Raw genomic sequence first — 21,085 nt, 5'->3', positions numbered from 1 at the left:
CAAAGCAATACTATTTATAGCCATACATATGCAGACAATACTTAAATCTACATTTCTCTTTCACAGAAAGACTCCATTGAGTTCCATTGACACACTGTATCAGTTCATTTAGCAATTTAAAGGTTATATTAATCTTACTAAATAAAGACAAAACTGAGGTGATTGTGTTTGGCCCCATAATGAAAGACAGAAAATCCCTGCACATATTAACTCTAACTGTATAAACTGTGGGTATGGCCAGAAATGTGGGTGTTGTCTTGGACTCAGATCTAAATTGAAACTATTAAATCAGTTGTAGCATCAGCCATCTAAAAAATATTGTTAATGTTAGACTCTTTTCTGAGAAAGCTCTTAGGCAACTATACCTTTTCCAAAATGCATGTGCTAGAGTTCTTACCAAAACAAATAAATATGAACAAATTAGACCCATTCTAAAATGCCTGCACTGATTACCAGTAAGTCAGAAAATCCATTTTAAAATACTGCTTCTGGTAGACAAATCACTCACTGGACTAGGACCAAATTATGCTCCTATAATGTTTTCCACATATCAGCTGACTAGAGCACCCACCCACCCACATTTTAATCCTATTTTATATGTAAAGCGCAACTTTGAGCTGTGCTATGTAAATAAACCACCTCACCTTGCCTATTATCATAGAGATTACCAACACACCATCGCCTATCATTGTTAATAGTATCACACACCTGTCCTTACATTAGTGAGGAGTCTAAGAGGTGTTTGGGTGTAGACTTTATAATTCCAGTCACCCATCCCCTTCCTCTATTGCGGGTGTCCTGCTCCCTCCATCCTTTGCTCACTTCTTACTTTGTTCCCTCCTGGGAAGCTTGACGTTAATTCCCAAAGATGTCTCCATCACAAATTGAAAAATGATGGTGTCACCTTTTAAATGCTGACGTGACTCTATCTGATCATCTTTGTGGTAAGGGTCTGACGCACACACATAAAAGCACAAGAACATGCATGAATGCACACTAAGGTGTCTTCCTTATAATTGAGTTTAAACAAAGATGGACTCTTAATAAAGCGGGCTCGTTTGCCTCCTGCAGACAAGCAATTCTTTTCACAGAACAGCAGAGGTCCACCGTTTGTAGCTCTGCATTTATGTCCTCAGGGGACACACACCACAACTGGAAATAATGTCCAGTCCAAGAGGAGGTTTTATTCTCATATTCCAGTTTAACTCTTGCATTTAAAAGTTCTCCCTAACTGACATTGGATTTGCTTACACTCAAAACATACTATCATGATGTGGTGATATCAACAGTGTTGATGACACTGTTGTGGTGTAAAGCTGCCTGAGTGTGTAAGTATACTGTTAAAGACGATCTGTAATTTATGTATTATTCCATTCACCAAGAACCTCCGATGTCAATTTGTGTTTCGACAATATTATGTTTTCTCAAATAATGATTTGATCATAAAACTACAAAATAACACATAGCATCACCAAAAACTGAAGCGTAGAGATTCTGACCTGAAATAGACAAATATTGGATCAGAAGACATGAAGTTGAAGCAGAATGTATGGGAGAGTCTCTTGATTTCACTGATGGTGACGTGGGGGGGGGTTTGGAAGAGATATGACATTTCATAACTATTTAATGAATCGTTTGAATTCCGTATGAAGACATGTTGGCCCGTAGTGCATCACTCAACACACTTCAAACTTTAAATCAGAGTACGCAAATCCTGCTCAGCATCCTCGCTTGGCCTTGTGTTCAGTGTGGGAATCCAACTTGGCTCAGGCAACGAGGAAAGTTGGCCCAGGAGCAGTTTCTCTTGTTCCCTTGAGAATAAGAAATGAAAAAATCTATAAAAAACCTCACAACTTTGTGATAGTGGATAACGCTCAGTATCAACTGGTGATGCATTTTCTACCTTTTTCTTAAACCAAACCACATATGGTATAAACATAAAATGTAGTAGTTTGACAAAATAGTCTTTGAGCTGCATCACAGGTAGAGGGAGTTTTCTCAGTTTGAGTTTTGCTTTTCTTTTTCTTTTTTTTAATCCCTTTGCTTGCTGATGAAGACTGTGAGATGCGGTCAAAAGCGGCTGAAAGAATGCAACTTTCACACTCATGAAATGCTCTTTTTATCCCAGGAAATAACATCTTACAGAAGGTGTTCATAACAGTAGGCTATATGTACAAGCTAAGTTGAAGTAGAAACTGGCTCTTGTACATAAATGTATGTTGCAGTACCAATGCTATTGCTATGTCCATGATAAATAAAATAAACTTAAATACATCATTCACAGTTGTTCCCAAACAGAAATCTAAATGCAAAATGTGTGGATGCCTGTCAAAATTTATCTTCCTTTATTACTTTTAATATACCAGTTGACTACTACTACTACTGTTACTTGTTCTTCTTCTTCTTTGTATGTATTCAACATAGTGACGAAATGGTTCATTATGTATACACCACTGAAAACATGGTTATGGATCTTATATTGCAGTTTTGTCAACAGGTCCTCCTAAATATTACAAACTTTAACTGTCGCACAGTTTGATTCCCGGCATCATTAACTCCAGCTTGGTGTCGTATCCCAACAAACACAATAAGCCTTGTCTGTGGGTTGGCTGTTTAGTAAGGTTCTTGTCTTCTTTAGAGGTGGAGCTCATTGCTGGCGGATGAAAAGAAGCAACTGGTGGCGCCATTTGCCATGAAGGTAGCCCTTCCTAGACCAACAGTGGAGTTAGCAGTGACGACAACTGCAGTGGTGCATAGAGAATACAATTTAAAGCAAATTGACTGTAAAGTACACAACAGAACCAATCAACCAGCAAAGGAGGAAGTGTGTCTGGGACAAGAAAATCCAAAGTGGGAGAAGAGGAGAGAATAAAGCATCAGTGGTTATGTAGAGGACGTAGCAGGTTGACCTGCCATGGCATGGCACAGCATGGCAGGCTCCAATGAGGCTTCACCCACCCAGGGCTCCATCCCGTCTGAGCTGAACACAATCAGGCCTCAACCGCAAAACCGACTGCAGGTTACCATGACAACCCGGAGGCAATGCCTGCATGGGACAAAGGCTGCAAGGACCCGTGTGTGTGTGTGATTGAGACAGAAAGAGTGAGTGATGTGTGGCAGAGCAGGCGCGGCCCTCCTGGGGCCCTCATTCGTTTGTCTCTCGCAGAGACCACAGGAGCCCTGATGTAGCAGAGATGGAGGAGGGGGAGGAGGAGGAGGAGGAGGAGGAGGAGGAGGAGGTGGTGGTTGCGGTTGGGGTTAGTAGAGAAGGAGGACAGGGAGGGGGCAAGTGAAAGAAAGGCTACTGATGTGTAAAGAGAGGATGATCAAACGATGAAATGGAAGGAAAAAGTGAGAAACATTTGAATTTGGGGGACTAGAGCTTGTTCTGTGCCCATTTGTTAATTTACTGACCCATCAGTCATGTGTGAGACCTCATTCAGCCGAGCCTGGATCTTGCTTTAAAAAATAGACTTTGCTGTTACATTTTGGCAAATTAATTACACCAATTAGTAGGGTACTTAAAATGAAAAGTTTTAATAACCTGTCTACCACACTGCAAGTTGAAATGACTGCTGAACAACTCCTACTTGGCTCCACAGGAAATAATGAAACAATAAGTGCACTTAGGCACAGTCCGATCGCACCATTTGACTGCACCAAAACAAAGTGAGGAACTGCTTTTTAAACGTCTTTGTCTAGAGCTTCAAATGTTGGTTCCTCCCAGTATCAACTACCCCGATCATTCTTAGATTTTTCACTCATTTATAAAGTGTTCTCTTTGGTTTTTCAGGTATAGATCACACAAACAAGGACCTGAAGAAAAACTTTGTAAGTGAACTTAATATTACATTTTTGAACAATAACTGATGCCCGTTCTTATTTCAGCCGGGCAGTAAATTATTATCATTCTAGTTATCTCATGCGTAGATGCAGTGTAATTTCTGATCCAGTTGTCTTTTTCTGAGTTTATGAGTGCTGTTTGGTTGTGCAAACATACTTGGATTTTCATTAGACTGAAATCTGTGTATTGACTTTCCTTAGACTGCCCAATTACTTACAAATGAGACAATAAAACTTTCATATAGTGATAATGATAAAGCTGTTCCATTCTGCTAGGCTGGCGTTACACTGGATAGCCATAAAGCATATGTGCAGTGGCAGTGTTGTTTGCTCCTGCCTTGTCATATGTAATCCTATAGGCACTTTGAAGTGCACAGGCCAACTTGTACTTTGTCAGAGCAGATTGCCTGGCATGGATAAGCCTGGCTGGAGAAAGAGATACATAATTTCTCTTGTACAATTTGCTGCCAAGACATCCTCCTCCCGTTATGCCTATATACACTGGCAAATTCTAACATGCTCACTTTTATGAGACTCACAGACACACACAGACACATAGACACAGGCAACTCCTCAGTGATTGTCGTCAGTCAGAAGAAAAATGTTGACAGACTAATTCAAGTGCCAGTATCAAGAGTTTTTGAAAGGGTTCTTTTATTTCCCGTCATGTCACTCCGTCTCTATGTTTCTGTGTTGAGAGTTACGTAATGTTACAATGTGCTCCATTTGGTTTCTGTCTGGATTACAGGAAGCCCTTGCGAGTTTTGACGTGCGTGCTTCACACAGTCTGTCTCATGATCCCATGCCTGTCAGAGATGAGGAAAATAGGTAATGTTGCCCCGTGTGTTTCTTTACCTGGGAGAGTCAAAGAACTGACCAATTAAATTAGCCTCTCTAAAACAAAAATATAGCTAGGCAACCATACTGTTATGTAAGAATGAAAAGAGGAAAGTGTAAGATGAAAGTCTTTATTAAATTACAAGGACTTACTAGCTCTACATGTCTTGTGCCGTGAGAGAACAGAAAGCTTAACAGGCTTAGCAATAGTAAATAAGAGCTTAGCAAACGGTCAATTTGCCCACTGTAGGATATTGTACTCACAATGTAATATCACAAAATGATGTCATGGTAAATATGTTAAACATATTTTAAGAATCTAGTACATATACAAACAGTTACACATGTATTGGGTCAAGCTAGGAAATATTACAATATTTTAAGTGCTGTGTATGAATAAGCAATCAGCTGCAGAATGCTGTCCTCCGTTTGAGCAGTATCTTGGTGCGTGTCTGTACCATTTTCAAAATCAGGATATACTGAATGTAATTGTCTGTCCAGGCTTAATTTGGGGTGTGCTCAAGTCAACATGTCCAAAAAAAGAAAACTCACATCTCTGCATCTCATTCTCAGTGTGTGGCTAACATCTTATTCCCCTCTGTTTCAGTCACGGTACCCGGTGTGCAGGGGAAGTTGCCATGGAGGCCAACAACTCCTACTGCGGTGTGGGCATCGCCTTCAATGCCAGGATCGGAGGTGAGGAAAACAATATAGCCTTATCGAGACAGTGGGAGGCTATGAGAATGGTTTGTCAAAAGCACTTGTAGTAGGCCACTAATCCTTGTCACTATTGCGATAATGCATAATGATAAAATTACATTATAAAGCAGCTAGAATCTGATCAAGAAATGCCTGTAAAACAGTAAAAAGGTGTATTTGGTTGTGAGCGACGGTGTGTCGTTCGTTCATTTATGCAAAGACCTGTACAATTGAACAAAATTCATTCATTCATTCAAATTTCATTGCACTGATTTTTTGGCCCACATCCTGCAGTGATTACTAGTCCTAAAAAAACTGGTGGTAACAGCAAATGCAGTTTCACCAGTTTAATGCTTTTAATGTGAAGCTGCAGCAGTAGGAAATTTTCGGTTTGCATTAGCAGTAACCTAATTCAGCATTTATGCCGGGAATGCCGACACTCAGTTCGTGATGCTGCAAATGCAGGGGCTTTCACCTTTTCTGCCATGGACTCAGTCACCATTGTGTTACCTCATTCGGTGATAGATAGTGACATAACAGAGTTTTATTTAAATGCCAATCTTTAAGATGGAGTTTTGATTTGTTCAGAAATATTTGTATGTAATTTAAAGCAATGCACATGCACATTTTGTGAATTTTGTGTTTATGTGTCGCTTCGGGTTTGTGTGAATGCAACAGACTACAGGGTGACTGGCTGCTATTGCCGTGTTCACCTTAATTAACAGCACATTTTTTAGTGGGAGCTTCAGTAATGACTTTTTTAGTGTTGGTTTCAGACGTTTGGGTTCATTCATCCCCTCGGAAATGTAAACATTTGCAAGGGATGAATGAACCAAATACATAAAAGGTAGCCCATTTTCAAAGATTTTTACAAGATACACTAAGAGTGCTATAAACCACAAGTTAATGAGTGGTACATGATATGTGTGAGTAAGGCGATTTCCCACAGCACAACGGCTCAAAACCAATGTCATACAGCGGTGTCATCTGCATGAAACGTGGCGTATGAAGAAATTAATCTCTCGGTTGAACTCTGTGATCTTTAACCCTTATTTGTCAGAAGCTGATGAGAACCTCTTGCAGAATTGACAAAAAGGGGAAACTAACTGTTTGTGAGGCAAGAACAGGAATCTCTTTCCACAGTTTGTCTTAATTTCACCTTGCCGAGTCTATTTTAACCTTACTCATGAACAGATTCTTGCGCACATGTGATGAAGTGGCAAGACCCAAATGAAAGATGCATGTTGAACTACTGGGTGCAATTGAGACCTGTGCTCACTTTCTGACAGCGAGGATTACCTGAGCTTTACTTCTCTGTGTGCTTCTACATAAATTTACTTGAAACTAAATTTATGTAGTCCTGTTAGTTCGGATGTCGTGAATGTGATGAATCAACAGGAAGGAGACAAATTAGGCCTGATGATGTTTGTCACACAGAGATTGTTGTTTTTTCATTTGCAATGCATTTCATTGCAAGAAGATTATAAAAGACAATTCGTAGAAGAGATAAACATTTTGTAATAATACAGTCACCAGACAAGCTCTTCTGAAAATGTCTTTCACTGGAAATTCACATTTACATTTGATCTGAAATGGCTCCTCAGTTCAGTGTAAAAAGGAACTGGACAGTACAGACATGGTGTAAAGCAAAAGGGGACCAAGGCAGTTTTACACAGTGTGCAGAGCTGACCATTGTTATTCAAGCCTACTTATATGCACTGGGGCAGTTATGATAATGTATTGTAAACAAGAAAGCAAAAGTAAGGTTTTAATATTATGAAGTTTTATTTTTTTTCATTTATATGCATTTTTGCTGGGGGGGTCTGTGTGGTGCTAATTATATGTGCCATCTACAGTTAGCAGCTAAGCTAAGTTGTATGTGAAAAGGGGTTGCTCGTAACAAATTCACAAATAATTATCACTCTGCAGTTCTGACCTTTCAGCTCATTGTTTTGGTTTTTCCAGCCTACAACTTTACTGTTTTGGTTCAGTCTCACTGCTGTGAGGAGTAAAGAGTTCAGTAGACTAGCAGCCTGTGGGGAAAGCTGTAAGACCTTTTTCTTACTGTAGATGGTTGTGGGTTGAGCAGTCCATTGGAGGGGTGAGAGTAGTGTTTGATAATGTTGATGGTCCTGCTGGTGCAGGTGAGATGGTCAGGACTGAAACAGAGCTAAAAGGAGAGTGAATATTGGATTCATCAGAAACATGGCTCCATGTGAATAAATGTTACTGCTGCTCTGTGTCTGCTGTATGTGTAAATAGGCAACGTAAAAGGTGATATAATATGTCAATGCCTTGTTTAGAGCCATTGGCTAATATCAGTAAGTTTATCTTTAAATCAAGTTTAACCCTTACAAATTATTTGTTGTTATTGCTGGCTATACAGAAGCATAGAGTTTACACTCAGTTTCACTCTGTACCTAACTACTCTTTGTTCCTTTTGGGATCAGCTCCTTCTTTCGTCTGCCCATGTATTATGTGCATACTGCATATTGGGATGTTATTTTGGCTGCCGTCCTCAACTTTGAAAGCATACTAAGTTAGAGTGATGCCTTCTAGGCTCCCTGGAGGTAAACTTAGAAAATACTTGGCTCAGCTTTCTCTCGCTGTAGTTATTCTGTCATCCACCGAATATAACATTACATGGCGACCTGGGTTTCTGTTGGCAACAGTCAGATTGCAAATATTGTAAACAGTATTGCCACTTAGATATATCGTGTGCTTATCTGTAAATAATGTAATCATAAACGGTAAGGATCCTTTAACCATAAATTTGTTTATTAGATGTTTACACTGCTTAAGCTTTTGCATATGGAGAATAGACTATATTTCATCACGTTTTTTACAGTTTTTAGAATACTAAATGTTATTTTTGTTATCATTGATATAGTTTTTATTTTTCAGAATTTATATTGTGCATTGAAGAGTACATTTATAGAAGATAGCAAATTAATTAAACTATGGACTTTATTCAACATACATTGAAACACCACTGATTTGCACTGCAGATAACTGGTAAATGAGCATCCCTAACACCGCTCACACAGAAAAAAAAACAAGCATAGGTAATAAGTCTACAAGGACAGATATTAAACGTTTTTGAAAGGGCCTTTGGCGAATGAATTCAGTATAAAACCAAAAGCCATATTATGATCCCAGATTATGTGATAGCTAGTTAATAACGGTCACCCAGACCAGAGAGCTTGAAGAGCTGTCTTTTTAGCCCAGTTAACATCATTGTGTAATTTTAACTTACAGCTGATAGTGGCAAAGTTCCTGCCATCACTTGGATGGATGTTCATTGTCACAAAACAAATACCTAGTTTAAGTCAGCCTTTAATATTTCAATTGGAATAACCAGTAATGGCACAAATGCAGAGACATGAGACTAGAGCAAGAGCAGACAGAGACACAGACAGTGATGAAATTTATACAGCAACAGAACACAGAGATATAACAAAGAAGCAGACATAGAAACAGACAGGAGTCAGCGGTGTTTTCACAATGAGTGTGTTTGCACCTCCGCCATTGTGTCAAAGCTATGTTACTAAAATTCACTTTTTGTAGATGGAATATCACAATAACTTTAACAACATAAAAAACAGATCTTTTATATGTTTTTAAGCAGCACCAGGATGTGAAATTCTCTTCCGAAGTTTTTGAAAAGTGTTTTTCCTCAAGCCTCCCGCCAAACTCTAATCTCTCTGACCTTTTCGATCCATCCAGGTATCCGCTTGTTAGACGGCTCTGTCACTGATGCCATGGAGGCCACAGCTCTGACCTTCAACATCCACTTCATCGACATCTACGTCTGCAGCTGGGGCCCGCGGGACGACGGGGCCGAGATGGACGGGCCGCACAACCTGACAGCGCGAGCCCTTCGGCTGGGAACTCAAAAGGCATGCCTTTTCATCTCCATGTTCGCACTGCTGTCTGTCGGATGTAAAGCAGACATCCACACTGTCAGTGGAGCTGACATTGGAAGGACGAAGTGTTGGGATTATATAGATGGAAACAATTAACAGATTTCAGCATATCAAAACAATAAAAACAGTTTTACTGAAGTGTATCATATTCACTTGGTACAACGATGACTGTCCACAAAAGTTTTCATCATTTCATAAATTACCATCATTAACTGACCCCTATGTAAATATATAGAAATGTTCTGTATTTGTATAGCGCCTTTCTAGTCTTTTTGACCACTCAAAGCGCTTTTACACTACATCTGCATTCACACACTGGCGGAACAGCCGCCAGAGGCAATTCAGGGTTCATTATCTTGCCCAGGGACACTTCGACATACAGCCTGGGGGAGCCGGGGATTGAACCGCCGACCTTCTGATTAACGACCAATCCGCTCTACCTCCTGTGCCACAGCTAATATATATATATATTTTTCTTTTTTTTTTTATTTATGTGATATTTAAAATGCTCCGCTAGATGAAAACATTCTTTATGAAATCTACTTTTCACTTGTTTTTTCACTTTGACGTCCCTCTGTTTGTGTTGTCAGGGCCGAGGTGGGAAGGGCAGCATCTTTGTGTGGGCAGCAGGTAATGGTGGAATGCAGCGTGACCACTGTGGTGCAGACGGTTATGTTAACTCCATCTACACCATTGCCATCGGCGCTGTCTCTCAAACAGGGAAGCCCACCTACTTCGGGGAGCCGTGCCCCGGTGTGATGGCCGTCACTCTCACAGGGGCCAGCGTGGGAGGCTCACTACCTCTGGTTACTGTGCGTATACCATCTAACACATCTAACAACAGTGTTTATCATTAATGAGGTCGTATATATGTGTGTGTGTGTGTGTGTGTGTGTGTGTGCCAGCAGTCCTGCTCTTTGGCTCCTGTAAGCTGTGAGAAGCCTGTTAAAGAGCAGCCACCGGTGTGATATTTATAGAGGCCTGCCAAATGACCTAGGTGACTGCTGGGCACACGCAGACACAGAGAAGCAAACGAGTGTTAATTGGCTGTAGTGGCTGAGAAAGGGAGAGGAAGAAGCCGAGGTGTTGATGGCGGAGGTAGCAATGAAAAGCCGGGAAGAGACACTGTGCCAACTCCGGGGCTATAGAAACACAAAGGCAAATTTTATCAGTGTGATATCACCTTTGTCCGTTGGGATTCCCGCCCTCTTCTACCTCATGTTAGGAGGCGGTCAGACTAGGCACAAGTTGTTGTTTTTTAATTATCATCACTGTAAAACTGCGGTAACAAAAAACTCTATATAGTAGCTGCTACAGTGTGAGAACTCTACTGGCCTGATTTGCTGCAAAAAGCCGCATTCTTTTCCAAAAACCTCCCACAGAAATCCGCCAAGAGCAGCAGTTGGATAGAACAGCTCACACGTACCCATCTCTTTACTCTTTGTACTGATATGACGTCGACATAGTTCTGTCTTGTAACGTATTTGGTTTGTTATCTCTGCAGGTCACTGTGACCAACATTGCTGATGGCTGTGTCACACACTTTCCAGGAACATCCAGTGCTGCTCCGATTGCTGCGGGGATTCTGGCTCTTGTCTTAGAATTAAAGTGAGTGTCTATTGTCCCAGTCATGCTGCACACCAGTAATACCACAACAATAAATACGATACCTTGTTGATTTTACTCAGTGAGTTGCTCAAGGACACTTCAGCAATGTATACTTACTGTCTGAGGGCTTTCAATCCCCAGGCTGTGTTTACTTTGATTTCTTGGCGTGGTATTGTCAGCGTTAATTTTTCTCATATTTAAGAAAGGTATTTGCACCCATGTCACTCCTTAACACCTTGTCTTCTCTGAAGAAGAAAGCTTTGTTGGACATATTTTTCCCATCAGTCCATACCTGCCTTCAGTATGCGTTGTTGCCAAAACATCTGAAATCTTCAGCTACATTTGTTCTAGAAGCATACGCACACACAGTACCGTCCACCTGTTTCGTGCTGTAAAGATGTTTTGCTTTCTGCCTGAAATCAATACAAATCTAACTAGGTAGCACACAACTTAAAATGCACTGACTACGGCTCCAACTAATGATAATGATAATGGTTATAGCATGAATAGTGGCTCAAGGGATGGGAATGTTGGTCTGCCAGTCAGTCATTTCCAATACTTAACAAGATTGAAATACCTAAAAAGAAAAAAATCTATTGGATTGCTGTCAAATTTGGTACATTCATGGTGCTCAGAAGATGAATCCTACTGACTTTGGTGGTCCCCTGACTTTTCAGCTAGCGCCACCAGCAGGTCAAAGTTTTCATTTGTCCAGTGAAAAATCTCAATATGAACTTGATGAACGAAATTCCCTGACTTTTTCTTCGGGTCAGAATTTCATTTTGTTCAAGATTTTGGTCTTGTTTCATTAGCCTTTTTCTTCCCTGGATTAGTGCAGTTGCCAGAAAATCTGAATCAAAACTGTCTTGATAGCACAGCGCCCTCCTCCTGCTTTATGTAGTAAAGCAGTGGTCCTTTCTGCTGTAAAGTAATCAGACCGCTTGACTTTCCTTTTCAGTTAATCTAAAATTTATTTTTGCAGTTCTCAATAAGTGTTTCATGTATAAAATGTCAGGAAACATAAAATGAAAAATCAGTTTCCCAGGGCCAAAGGTGATGTCTTCGCATACATTGTTTAGTCCGACTGATGGTCCAAATCTAAAAAGACAAAGTGTTTAAGCCATTTATAAGCCTGTGTTTTGAACACAGGCTTATAAATGGCTTAAACAATTGCTCAGTTATCATCACTTCATTCATTAAAAGAGACCTTGCACCCTGAAGCTGGACCTCGTCTCTCCTCCCCATTTACCCTTCTCCCTCTTTGTTGTTTTGTTCCCTCCTTTGATGTAGATCATCTTTCGCTCCTGCCCATTCTCTCTGTGTCTGTCTGAATCTGCAAATATATCTCCTCGCTCTTTCTTCTTCTCCTTTGTCTTGTCTGCCACTTCCTACCATTTCCCAAATCCCCTTTTTCTTCATCCCTCCTAACACGCCAGCTGTCGGTGTGGCCTCGGGCCTGGTGTTTTGTGGCGGTATCAGCAGCGTCTACACCTCCTTCATGTTATGGATGGTACTAGAGGCCAGCTTTACTGCTCCAGCTGTCATGCCACGGCGTCTCAGTCTCAGTCGCTTGGCTGTAAAATGGAGCGCGGGTCCCCTGGGCGAGGCAACTCCCAGGACATTACTGTTAAAGGCTTTGTCGTGACCCGCTGCTACTGACTAAACTATATATCACCTCTCTCGCTCAGATAGGCAGAATTCTGCTCACGTCTTCATGGAGCTCGGTTCTCTCTCTCTGTCTCTATATCTTTCTGGGTCTCTCTCTCTCTCTCTTTCTGTGTTTCTCACACTTGCTCATTCTGGGTCTCTTTTTCTCCCCACATTTCACACAATCACACTCACTCATATATTCTGCCGTACTCTCTCTCACACATGCAAACCTTTTTTTTTCTGAACCCTATTCATCAGAAACAACCTGCCTCTTATATAGACTCCACAAGCACCAAAGCATTTGAATAGACAAACATGAGGGTACATTTAATGAATATCTTTTTATTTTCATGACAAAGATATGTTTCCAGAATTGTACCTTTTTTCCCCACCCAGCTGTACTTTATGTTTACAGTTAATTAGCAAATATTTGCATGCTAAACTAAGATGGTGGACATGGCTAACATTACAATCACTAAACATCAGCATGTTAACATTTCCATCATTTGCTTTCTGACATTTAGCTGAAAGCTTCTTTGACTTAAGACTCTAATAATAATAATGAAAGTGTAATATTAGCCAAATGTAGAATGGTGTACAGCAGTGGTCGGCACTTAAGGCCTCTTAAGTGATTGTGACTCCAAAATAAAAGCACAAGAATTTTTTTTTAAGCAATGCTTCATTTATTAAGACCTTTTACTTTGAAAAATTCTGAAGGACATTCGAAAGAGTCTCTGGCTTACTTGACACACCTCTGTAAAAGCTGTCCGTAAACGTGTGATTGGATTCCCCTGAATTTCCTCAGGGAAATGAAAATTAGTGTTCACAGGTTTATGAATGCGGATCAAACACCGGGACGCACACACACTGCAGCACATGCTTTATTACGAGTATGTGCAAAAGTGTCCTTATGGGCTATTCAATTTGTTTAACAAGGGTGAAAAAAAAGTCCACCGGACATTGGGATCGATCATACAACTCCTCCAATGGGAGTCCCGACTGAGCTACACGTGCACATGAGTAGCCCCTGTCCAAGGGTTTGAAATAATTTTACTGAAATAATGTTCATGTAACGGCTTGAAAAACGTTTGGCCTGATGTCAGACTTATTTGCCGACCCCTGGTGTACAGCATTGATCCAACCCACTACTAGGCTACATTCACACTTCTACGTTTTTGTTTTAAAACGAAAACAATCTCCGTCGACTCCAGTGTTTTAGCTACATATCAGAATTGATCTCTGTCTATATTAAAACGTCTGAAAACGTACATCCAGGGGCCATAAATGTACAGTTTGCATATGCTTGCCAGTGTAAGCAGGAAGCAGATTGTCTGCTCCGCAGTTGCAGAAGATTCAGAGAAAGAAGAAATTACTGCTATAGACAAATCAAGAATAGTGGCGAATAACCACACCAGAGATTTCTTTGTGAGGACCGTCAATGAGGTAGAACTGTTACTGAAAGTAACATGGGAGTACAAACCAACTGTGGTGGTAGAGAACAGACTCGGAGTCGTCGCAAAGCAAATACAGCGATATGCACAGTACAAGCGTCTAAGTGTTATTTGCACAGTAGCCTACAAAATATTTGATTAAAAATACCAAAACTAAAAGACTGTCAGTAGCAACGTGTTGACCCAATCAGGAAGCCAATCATGAGTGTCTGCGTCATTGTTTTTAAAGTCCTTCGTTTTCCCCTGTCCGCACTAATACGCATCCACAGAGTTTTAAAATGAAAACGAGGTCGGCAACATTTTCAAATCTTCAAATCAGTTTTAGGTGTTTGGATTCGTGTCTGGACAGCAGGTGCAAACATAGAAAAAGATCTGCGTTTTAAAACAAAAATGTAGTAGTGTGGACAGGGTGGAAATTAACACCCGGCAAGCGCCAAATGCGGGTAGATTTTACGTTTGGCGGGTAAACTATTTGGTACAATATCGCCATATAATAGCTTTTTGACGGTACCTAACAGCGTTGTTTTTTGTCGTAAATTTGTCCCCACAAGGATTAGGGGTGTGCAATGGTTGTTGTTTATGTTCATTTCAGGTTACTTGTGTCTGATTGGCGTACATATGGAAAGTGGTGGGCGTTAGGCTGAAGCACAGCATAAAATAAAATTAATTAATGAGGAGGTCTAAGTTGAATGATAAAGCATGATTAAGAGTGAGCAGTGATGAGATTTAAGTTGAATGATTAATAAGCATCTTGTAAGTTTATAAAACAATTTACTGTTATGTCTTAAGTACATTTTATAGCAATACATTTATTTTGCTTCAAATTTCAACCTGGTGTCGTCTTTAGGTTTGTATTAGACAGAATACCTTATTATCTCCGTTAAAAGTACTGAAACAAATGTTTACGTGACATGAAAAGGCAAGTTTTTATTTTGGCCGGTAAAAAATATGTTTGGCCGGTGGATTTTTTCATCTACCAGTCCCATTGGCAGGTGAGCCAAAAAGTTAATTTCCACCCCTGAGTGTGGATATAGCCCTAGACTACTGAAACACATGCCATTTCACAGTGTCGTCTGTAGACTTGCTGTTTTTGCACGTACCTGCAGCCCTATTGATACATATAATCTGTTTATTTTTACAAATGGGGTTATTAGATTACACATTTAATCCGGCTGTCACTCACTTTGTTATCTTCACCTCTATTTTCTCTTCATGCAACTCCAGAATTGCATCTTCTCTGTCTCTAATGAGAAATGTTTTCTTGCAATCTTTTGCTTTATCTTTAATTTATCAAAATAGTGAGCAGATTGGAGAAATGCAAACACTGTGACTATGGCTCCAAAGCATTTTATCACACTGTGATAAGATGCACTTACTAAATGTTTATGAAATTGCCCAGATTGAAAAGAATCTTCTTGGGAATAGTTGATATTGCAACAAACAGTGCTGATACAAAATGGCAGGGAGCCTAAATGGGCATAAAGTGTCTATAGTGTCTGTTATTAGAATATCCCTCAGTGTTTTGCTGCCCTAACAGTGTCAAGGTGCCACTGTCAATCTGTCTCTCTGACACTGTGCTGGCCTGTCTCCATCTGTCTCCGTCCATCCGTCTTGACGCCTGTCCAACAGGGTAAATCAATTCTTTGCTCGTTCTGTTTGTCGTTCTGTCTCTGGCTGTTTGTTTGTTCACTTTATCACCGTGTCAGCCTCTCTGTCACTTTATTTCTGATTCTTTCATCCATTCATTCATCCAGTCTATCCATTTGCTCGGATGGAGCTGAGTATGTGGTTTTACTCTGATTCCATCATGTTTCGGGATTTTTACATGTGCAGATGTCCATTTTTATGCCCATCCTTGGCTGCTTCCACTAGATGTATTTGGGCTGTCTGGAAAGATGGATTGTTTCCTCCCTAACCCTAGTCACCCTGTGCTCTGATCAGGTGAACTATTTTGGGCAAGTTGTTTCATTCAATCACACGACAGCAGAAAAAATGTATAAATAATCTCCTCTTTTAGCCCATTGGGCAATTGAGCCATTTAGTGACAGGAGACATCAGGACTCATCTTTGTCAATTCAGATAGTTAAATGGTTATATTGTAATGTATGACCTCTCAATTCTAAAAGTATAGGAAATGTGACAGATTAACTTTATACAGCATTGGTTAACATTTCAAGCAGGTATGTTAATATCAGTGAGGATGTCTCCTGCGAAAGGTGAGGGAGATTTTATTTTGTACACAAAACTGCCAAACCAATACAAATAAAAGTAGCCTAATTCTTATTATTACGTTATATATTGAATATCTACCATACATGACAATTTCTGTTTGGAGATGTAAAGAGTATAAAAGTCATGTAGAGTGTCATCATTTCTCTAATAATTCATTCACTTGCCTTCTTTCTTTCTCCCTGTGTCCACTGAATGAATAAGAGAAATGGTGTATATAACGTTCTCTGTGGGGAGTTAAGGAGTAATCAGCCACTGATCTCAGTGGGAGAGTACATGGAAAAGTGAATCCACTCGCTCTAATTGGCCTTAACTCAAACACTCAGCCAGACGTGCGTGCACACACACACACATACACACACACGTATCCTCAGTGAGGGCATTAACTGCGCTAATGTTTTTTGTTTGAAGTGCACTGAAGGTCACTGGCATGCATGCTCTCTCACAAAAACATACAGAGCTTGGCTATATGACTTAAATGTGGATCATACTGATATACTGATATTAACATACCTGTGAAACACTCGAGAATGTCTTTTTACAGTAGCTAATCCAGCCTCTGTACCTCATTGAAAGATTCAAACCAATCATCTAAGGAAATATAAAAAATGTTTAAAATGTTACAAATTTAGACCAGCTTTAATCCAGGCTCGGAAACAATGAGCTAATTCAACACATTACTTTAAAACAGTATGCATCTCCTCAAAGTCAAGTTGTATGCCAGAACGGAAACTAATATGTGCAAGGTTGATCTCCAGATGGGGAAACTCTGTGAGCTGGGCAGGCAGATGGAGACATGGCAAAAACCAAACAATGCAGACAAAAATGAAGCTCTCCTTCTCCGGGACCAACAACCTGAAGCACAAGCAAACCAGAGTTTCAGTAATAAAACATGCAGCAAAATCACAAAGCTAGTCTTCTCTCAAAATTGGCTGTGGCGCGAGTACCGCTAAAGTGAACGGAAGATCTGGGGAAGACTGATGTGCAGAGCTTGGGGTTTATGAACTGCAGGAGTTGACTCTCAGGTGTGTAGAACAGCCACGGGTGTTGATTGGTTTGCCTTGAGAAAGAAGCGCCACGCCCCCCCACACACATACACAGACAGGGGACAGACAGAAACACTAGGAAGGGAAAAACAATATCTTGACAATATATGCTCAAATGGACATCTACATGCTTATCAAGCTCTCGCAAGAACTCATTAATCTGTGTGGTATAAGCACATGGTGCTGAACCAGAGAAATGAATATACACACACATAAATACAGGCATACAGTGGCAACCTGTCTGTGGTCTCACAATCATACAAACACACAGACACACACACACACGGGTACACGTGTACTCATTAACCACAGAAATCAGGGCTACGCCGGTGGAGTGTATTTAAAGGAGATTGTAGGCATGCAGTTATTGGACTTGGCCTAATTGATAAACCCATTAGTAACACTTGTTCAGATAACATGGGAGGAATCTCAGTCTGCTCACAGTCACTCCAAATGGGTTCACTTAGGCTTAGAGTGCAGCACATTAAGAGAAGATTACAGAGCGATGTGGAGCGTCTTACCAGTCCACGCCTCGCTACTGTGTGATTAATAGAGACAAACTAGGGACAGAGACAGAGAGAACATTGGACTCTGACACGCGGCAGGGTGGGGATACTATGCATTTCGTTTGTGTAGTTCTGAGTGCTGCAGTTGCTGTTTTGTGTGTCACTATGAGTGTTGGCATGTTTTTCTGTATGGGTGTGCATGTACATTTTTGTATTTTTGTGCAGTGAAACAGCGGGTGATTGGCCCTCTTGTGTGAATATGTGTGTGTGTGTGTGCTTTTGCTTCTTCTGTGTTTGTTCATTTCTATATGTGGGTGTTTCTGTACTTCCCTGTAAATCTATACCACCACATGTGTTTTAGTTTCTCTGCCTTTCAACTAAAGCTGTGGTGCGGCTCGGCAGAAGATCTAAATGCGAAGTGTCCAAGCAGAAGATGCGCTGCCTGGGATGAGACAGTGGGGTTTAAACTGCTGCTTGTCTTGTACCAACACATTATATCCTACTGCCTAACAAGCTCGACTGATATTTACCATTAGTTTCTGTTAAAGGTATAATATGTAACATTTCCGCGTTAAAATGTCTAGAAGTGATTTTGTTGGCTTGTGTAGTGACATTGTGTATGAATAGTACTACTTATATTACTAATAATAATACTTTTAATGCTCCTGTGAAACTCTGTTACAATGGATAAGAATTGTAACAAATGATGTGATATCCAATGCAAATGTCACATTATAATCAGTTTTAAAAAAGTATTTATGCAAAGTGCAATAAATATGTGCTCAAATCAAAAGAAGCTTACATAAAACTAGAGGTAGATGACATTGTATGGATGATGTCTGATTTGCAAAAGGCAATTACTGGAAACTGCTGCTATGTTAGATATTTTCATCTTTTTTACTACTTACCGCGCTAGCAAACATATAGTACATTGTGTTGAAAATATTATATAAATAATTATCTGGCTTGTGCTCCCTGCAGAATTTCATTTTCGATGGTTGTTTACCAAAAACCAAATGTTGAGTGTGATGCTTCTAAATGATCGGGAGCTGACAGTGTTTTCCTCTGAGTCCTGATCTCTCTCTCTCTTTCTTCACCCCTCCATCTTTCTGTCCCCTCGATTGCCCATCTTTCTCTCCCCTGGGCTGGACACTTTGTCCTTGCGCTCCCTGTCTACTCCTCCCCCTTGCTTCTCCTCCTCCTCCTCCTCCTTCTCCTCTTTGCTTGGGCCCAGTGTGAGTGATAAATTATTCGTGGGCATGCTCTGAGGGCCCAGGGCTGCTCATTCCTGCACACAGAGGACTAGCATTGATCCGGCCTGTGGTTCAACTTAATTGGAAACCCAGTTACAGCAGCCATAGACACACTCCGACACACACAAACACAGCGCGCACACACAGATGCACGAACATGCACTTCCATACATGTCATCTACTGTAAAGCCACATTAATACTCACATATGCAGTAATACACCCGTGTATAGGTGCACGCATATTACAAATGTCAACATAATTACACAACACACATACACACGCAATCCCCACGTGCATTCATGCAAGTGTTAAAGAATTAGCATTCGCCTAAGCATCAGCGATAGTATGTATGTTTTATGATTTAACATTGCACATAAACAAACTACAGTACATAATACAATATTGTGCACACATGTTTCCTATGCAGGAATACAGCTACTGTAATCACATTGAAACACACACACTCAGAAAGTCACACAAGCGCGTGATGTGACACACAAAGACAAGTAGATGGACACAAACCCCTGCACACACACACACACACACATACACACGTACACACACACTTTATAGTCACTAAGTCTGCATTCTAAGCAGCACTAAAGAGAAGTAACAGTCCACAGTGGAGCAATATGGAGGCCCAGGGTTATCGATTGGACTGAGACACTGACTATCATACAGCTAATAGATTACATCAGACACATCGGAGCGGCCCAGTCAATGAGGCCTGATCCTATTAACTGGGGATTTGTAAACAGTTGTGTGCTCACTGTGACGGCTGCTGTGCTGCTTTGTGAGCCTTGGCGAGGGGATGAAGGCTGTAAGGTTCTGGAGGAGGCTCATATATTGTTGCACTCTGCCCCAAGCTCCTGTGAGCTGCAGCCCAGTCATGTTCATTGACAACATGCTTCAATTTTATCGTCTTTGTAACAGTGATGTCAGTTCCCAGTTCTATCCCTCTTGTTGCTGTTCGTCCTTTCCAAGAAGCTAGTGGCTGCAAATATAATTTTCCAGTGGTGAATACAGCTTTCACAGAGTGAGATAATCCATGACAGTAAACATGATGCTGTCGCTGGGTTTTGTCAAAATGCAACTTGTTTGTCATATGTCAGTGTTGCATTGCTTTTGCTAATTGTGAGTCACCTGATGACCACAGGAGGGATCAGTGTAGTATTTTTTTAAGATATGTCTCAGTTTATATGTATGTTTGGTCAGACTAGCATTTAAAACAGCAACATTTACGAGTCAATCAGTGTGATCAGTCAATTGCGGAGCTGCGTACCAGGCAGTTTTCAAAACAGACATGGTGACTTATAATCATAGTAGAAAAAGCATATTTGTTACTAATCACTTTAAAAGTGGCTGTGTTCTAATCAAGTAGGCTGCCCCAGTAAGTTATGGCAATGTGACAATGAGCCAACATGCACCGTACCAGGACGCTGAAACTGAAGCAGCTCAGTGGGATTCAGCACACATCCTTTTCCTACTGTGACATGGTAAAATGTCTTCCAAAAAAGGCCTATTGAAAAGCCCAAAATAGAAGACTCCATGGTATTAGCTGTGTTGCACTTGTATAACCCTACTCTGCTGGAGTAGTTGCTCCACAAAAGCGGCATGGTTTCCCATCAGTGATACTACATAACAATAAACTCTGTTAACTTAATGTAGTGTCTGTTGAGCAGCCAAGCTAGATCGTGAGCTTGGAGATTGGAAAGCTAATGTAGCTAGCTAGCAATAGCATGTTCCCAGCCAGCTAGCATTTTGCTGGTTAGCTCGTCAGCTACAGTACAGCACTTTGCCAGCTAGCTCTGCAATTAGTCACTATGCTTTCTACCCCACCTTTTTGCCACAACACTTTGCGGTGCCATTTTTCTGGTGTGACCAGAGTTTAAAGCTGAAATCTGGACCGTTTAGTAATGGTTATAGTATGTTATGTCCTTTTTGTACAGAGGGGTTTAGTGAAACCCTAAAAATGGCACATCTACATTGTTGGAGATGCTCTGCATACTGTCCTAGTGACAATAGCTGATTGGCTT

The 21,085-nt window shown here is 40.7% G+C and overlaps 1 protein-coding gene across 1 annotated transcript in view; it reads left to right on the top strand.

The window, feature by feature from the left end:
• The window catches only part of LOC119898035 (proprotein convertase subtilisin/kexin type 4-like), a 184,962-nt gene that overhangs the window by 103,564 nt on the left and 60,313 nt on the right, over positions 1-21,085 (top strand). Inside the window, exons 7-12 of the mRNA XM_038712145.1 lie at positions 3,794-3,831; positions 4,592-4,671; positions 5,288-5,376; positions 9,106-9,278; positions 9,896-10,117; positions 10,810-10,913. Coding sequence (XP_038568073.1) covers positions 3,794-3,831; positions 4,592-4,671; positions 5,288-5,376; positions 9,106-9,278; positions 9,896-10,117; positions 10,810-10,913 — 706 coding nt within the window. The remainder of the gene's footprint in view (positions 1-3,793; positions 3,832-4,591; positions 4,672-5,287; positions 5,377-9,105; positions 9,279-9,895; positions 10,118-10,809; positions 10,914-21,085) is intronic.

This window comes from Micropterus salmoides, unplaced genomic scaffold (genome assembly GCF_014851395.1).
Source record: "Micropterus salmoides isolate LMB-PRFRI ecotype aquatic unplaced genomic scaffold, ASM1485139v1 Ms_hic_scaffold_11, whole genome shotgun sequence".
NCBI lineage: Eukaryota > Metazoa > Chordata > Actinopteri > Centrarchiformes > Centrarchidae > Micropterus > Micropterus salmoides.
The sequence above is the reverse complement of the archived record's forward strand: the minus strand, read 5'-3'. Positions and strand labels throughout refer to the sequence as shown.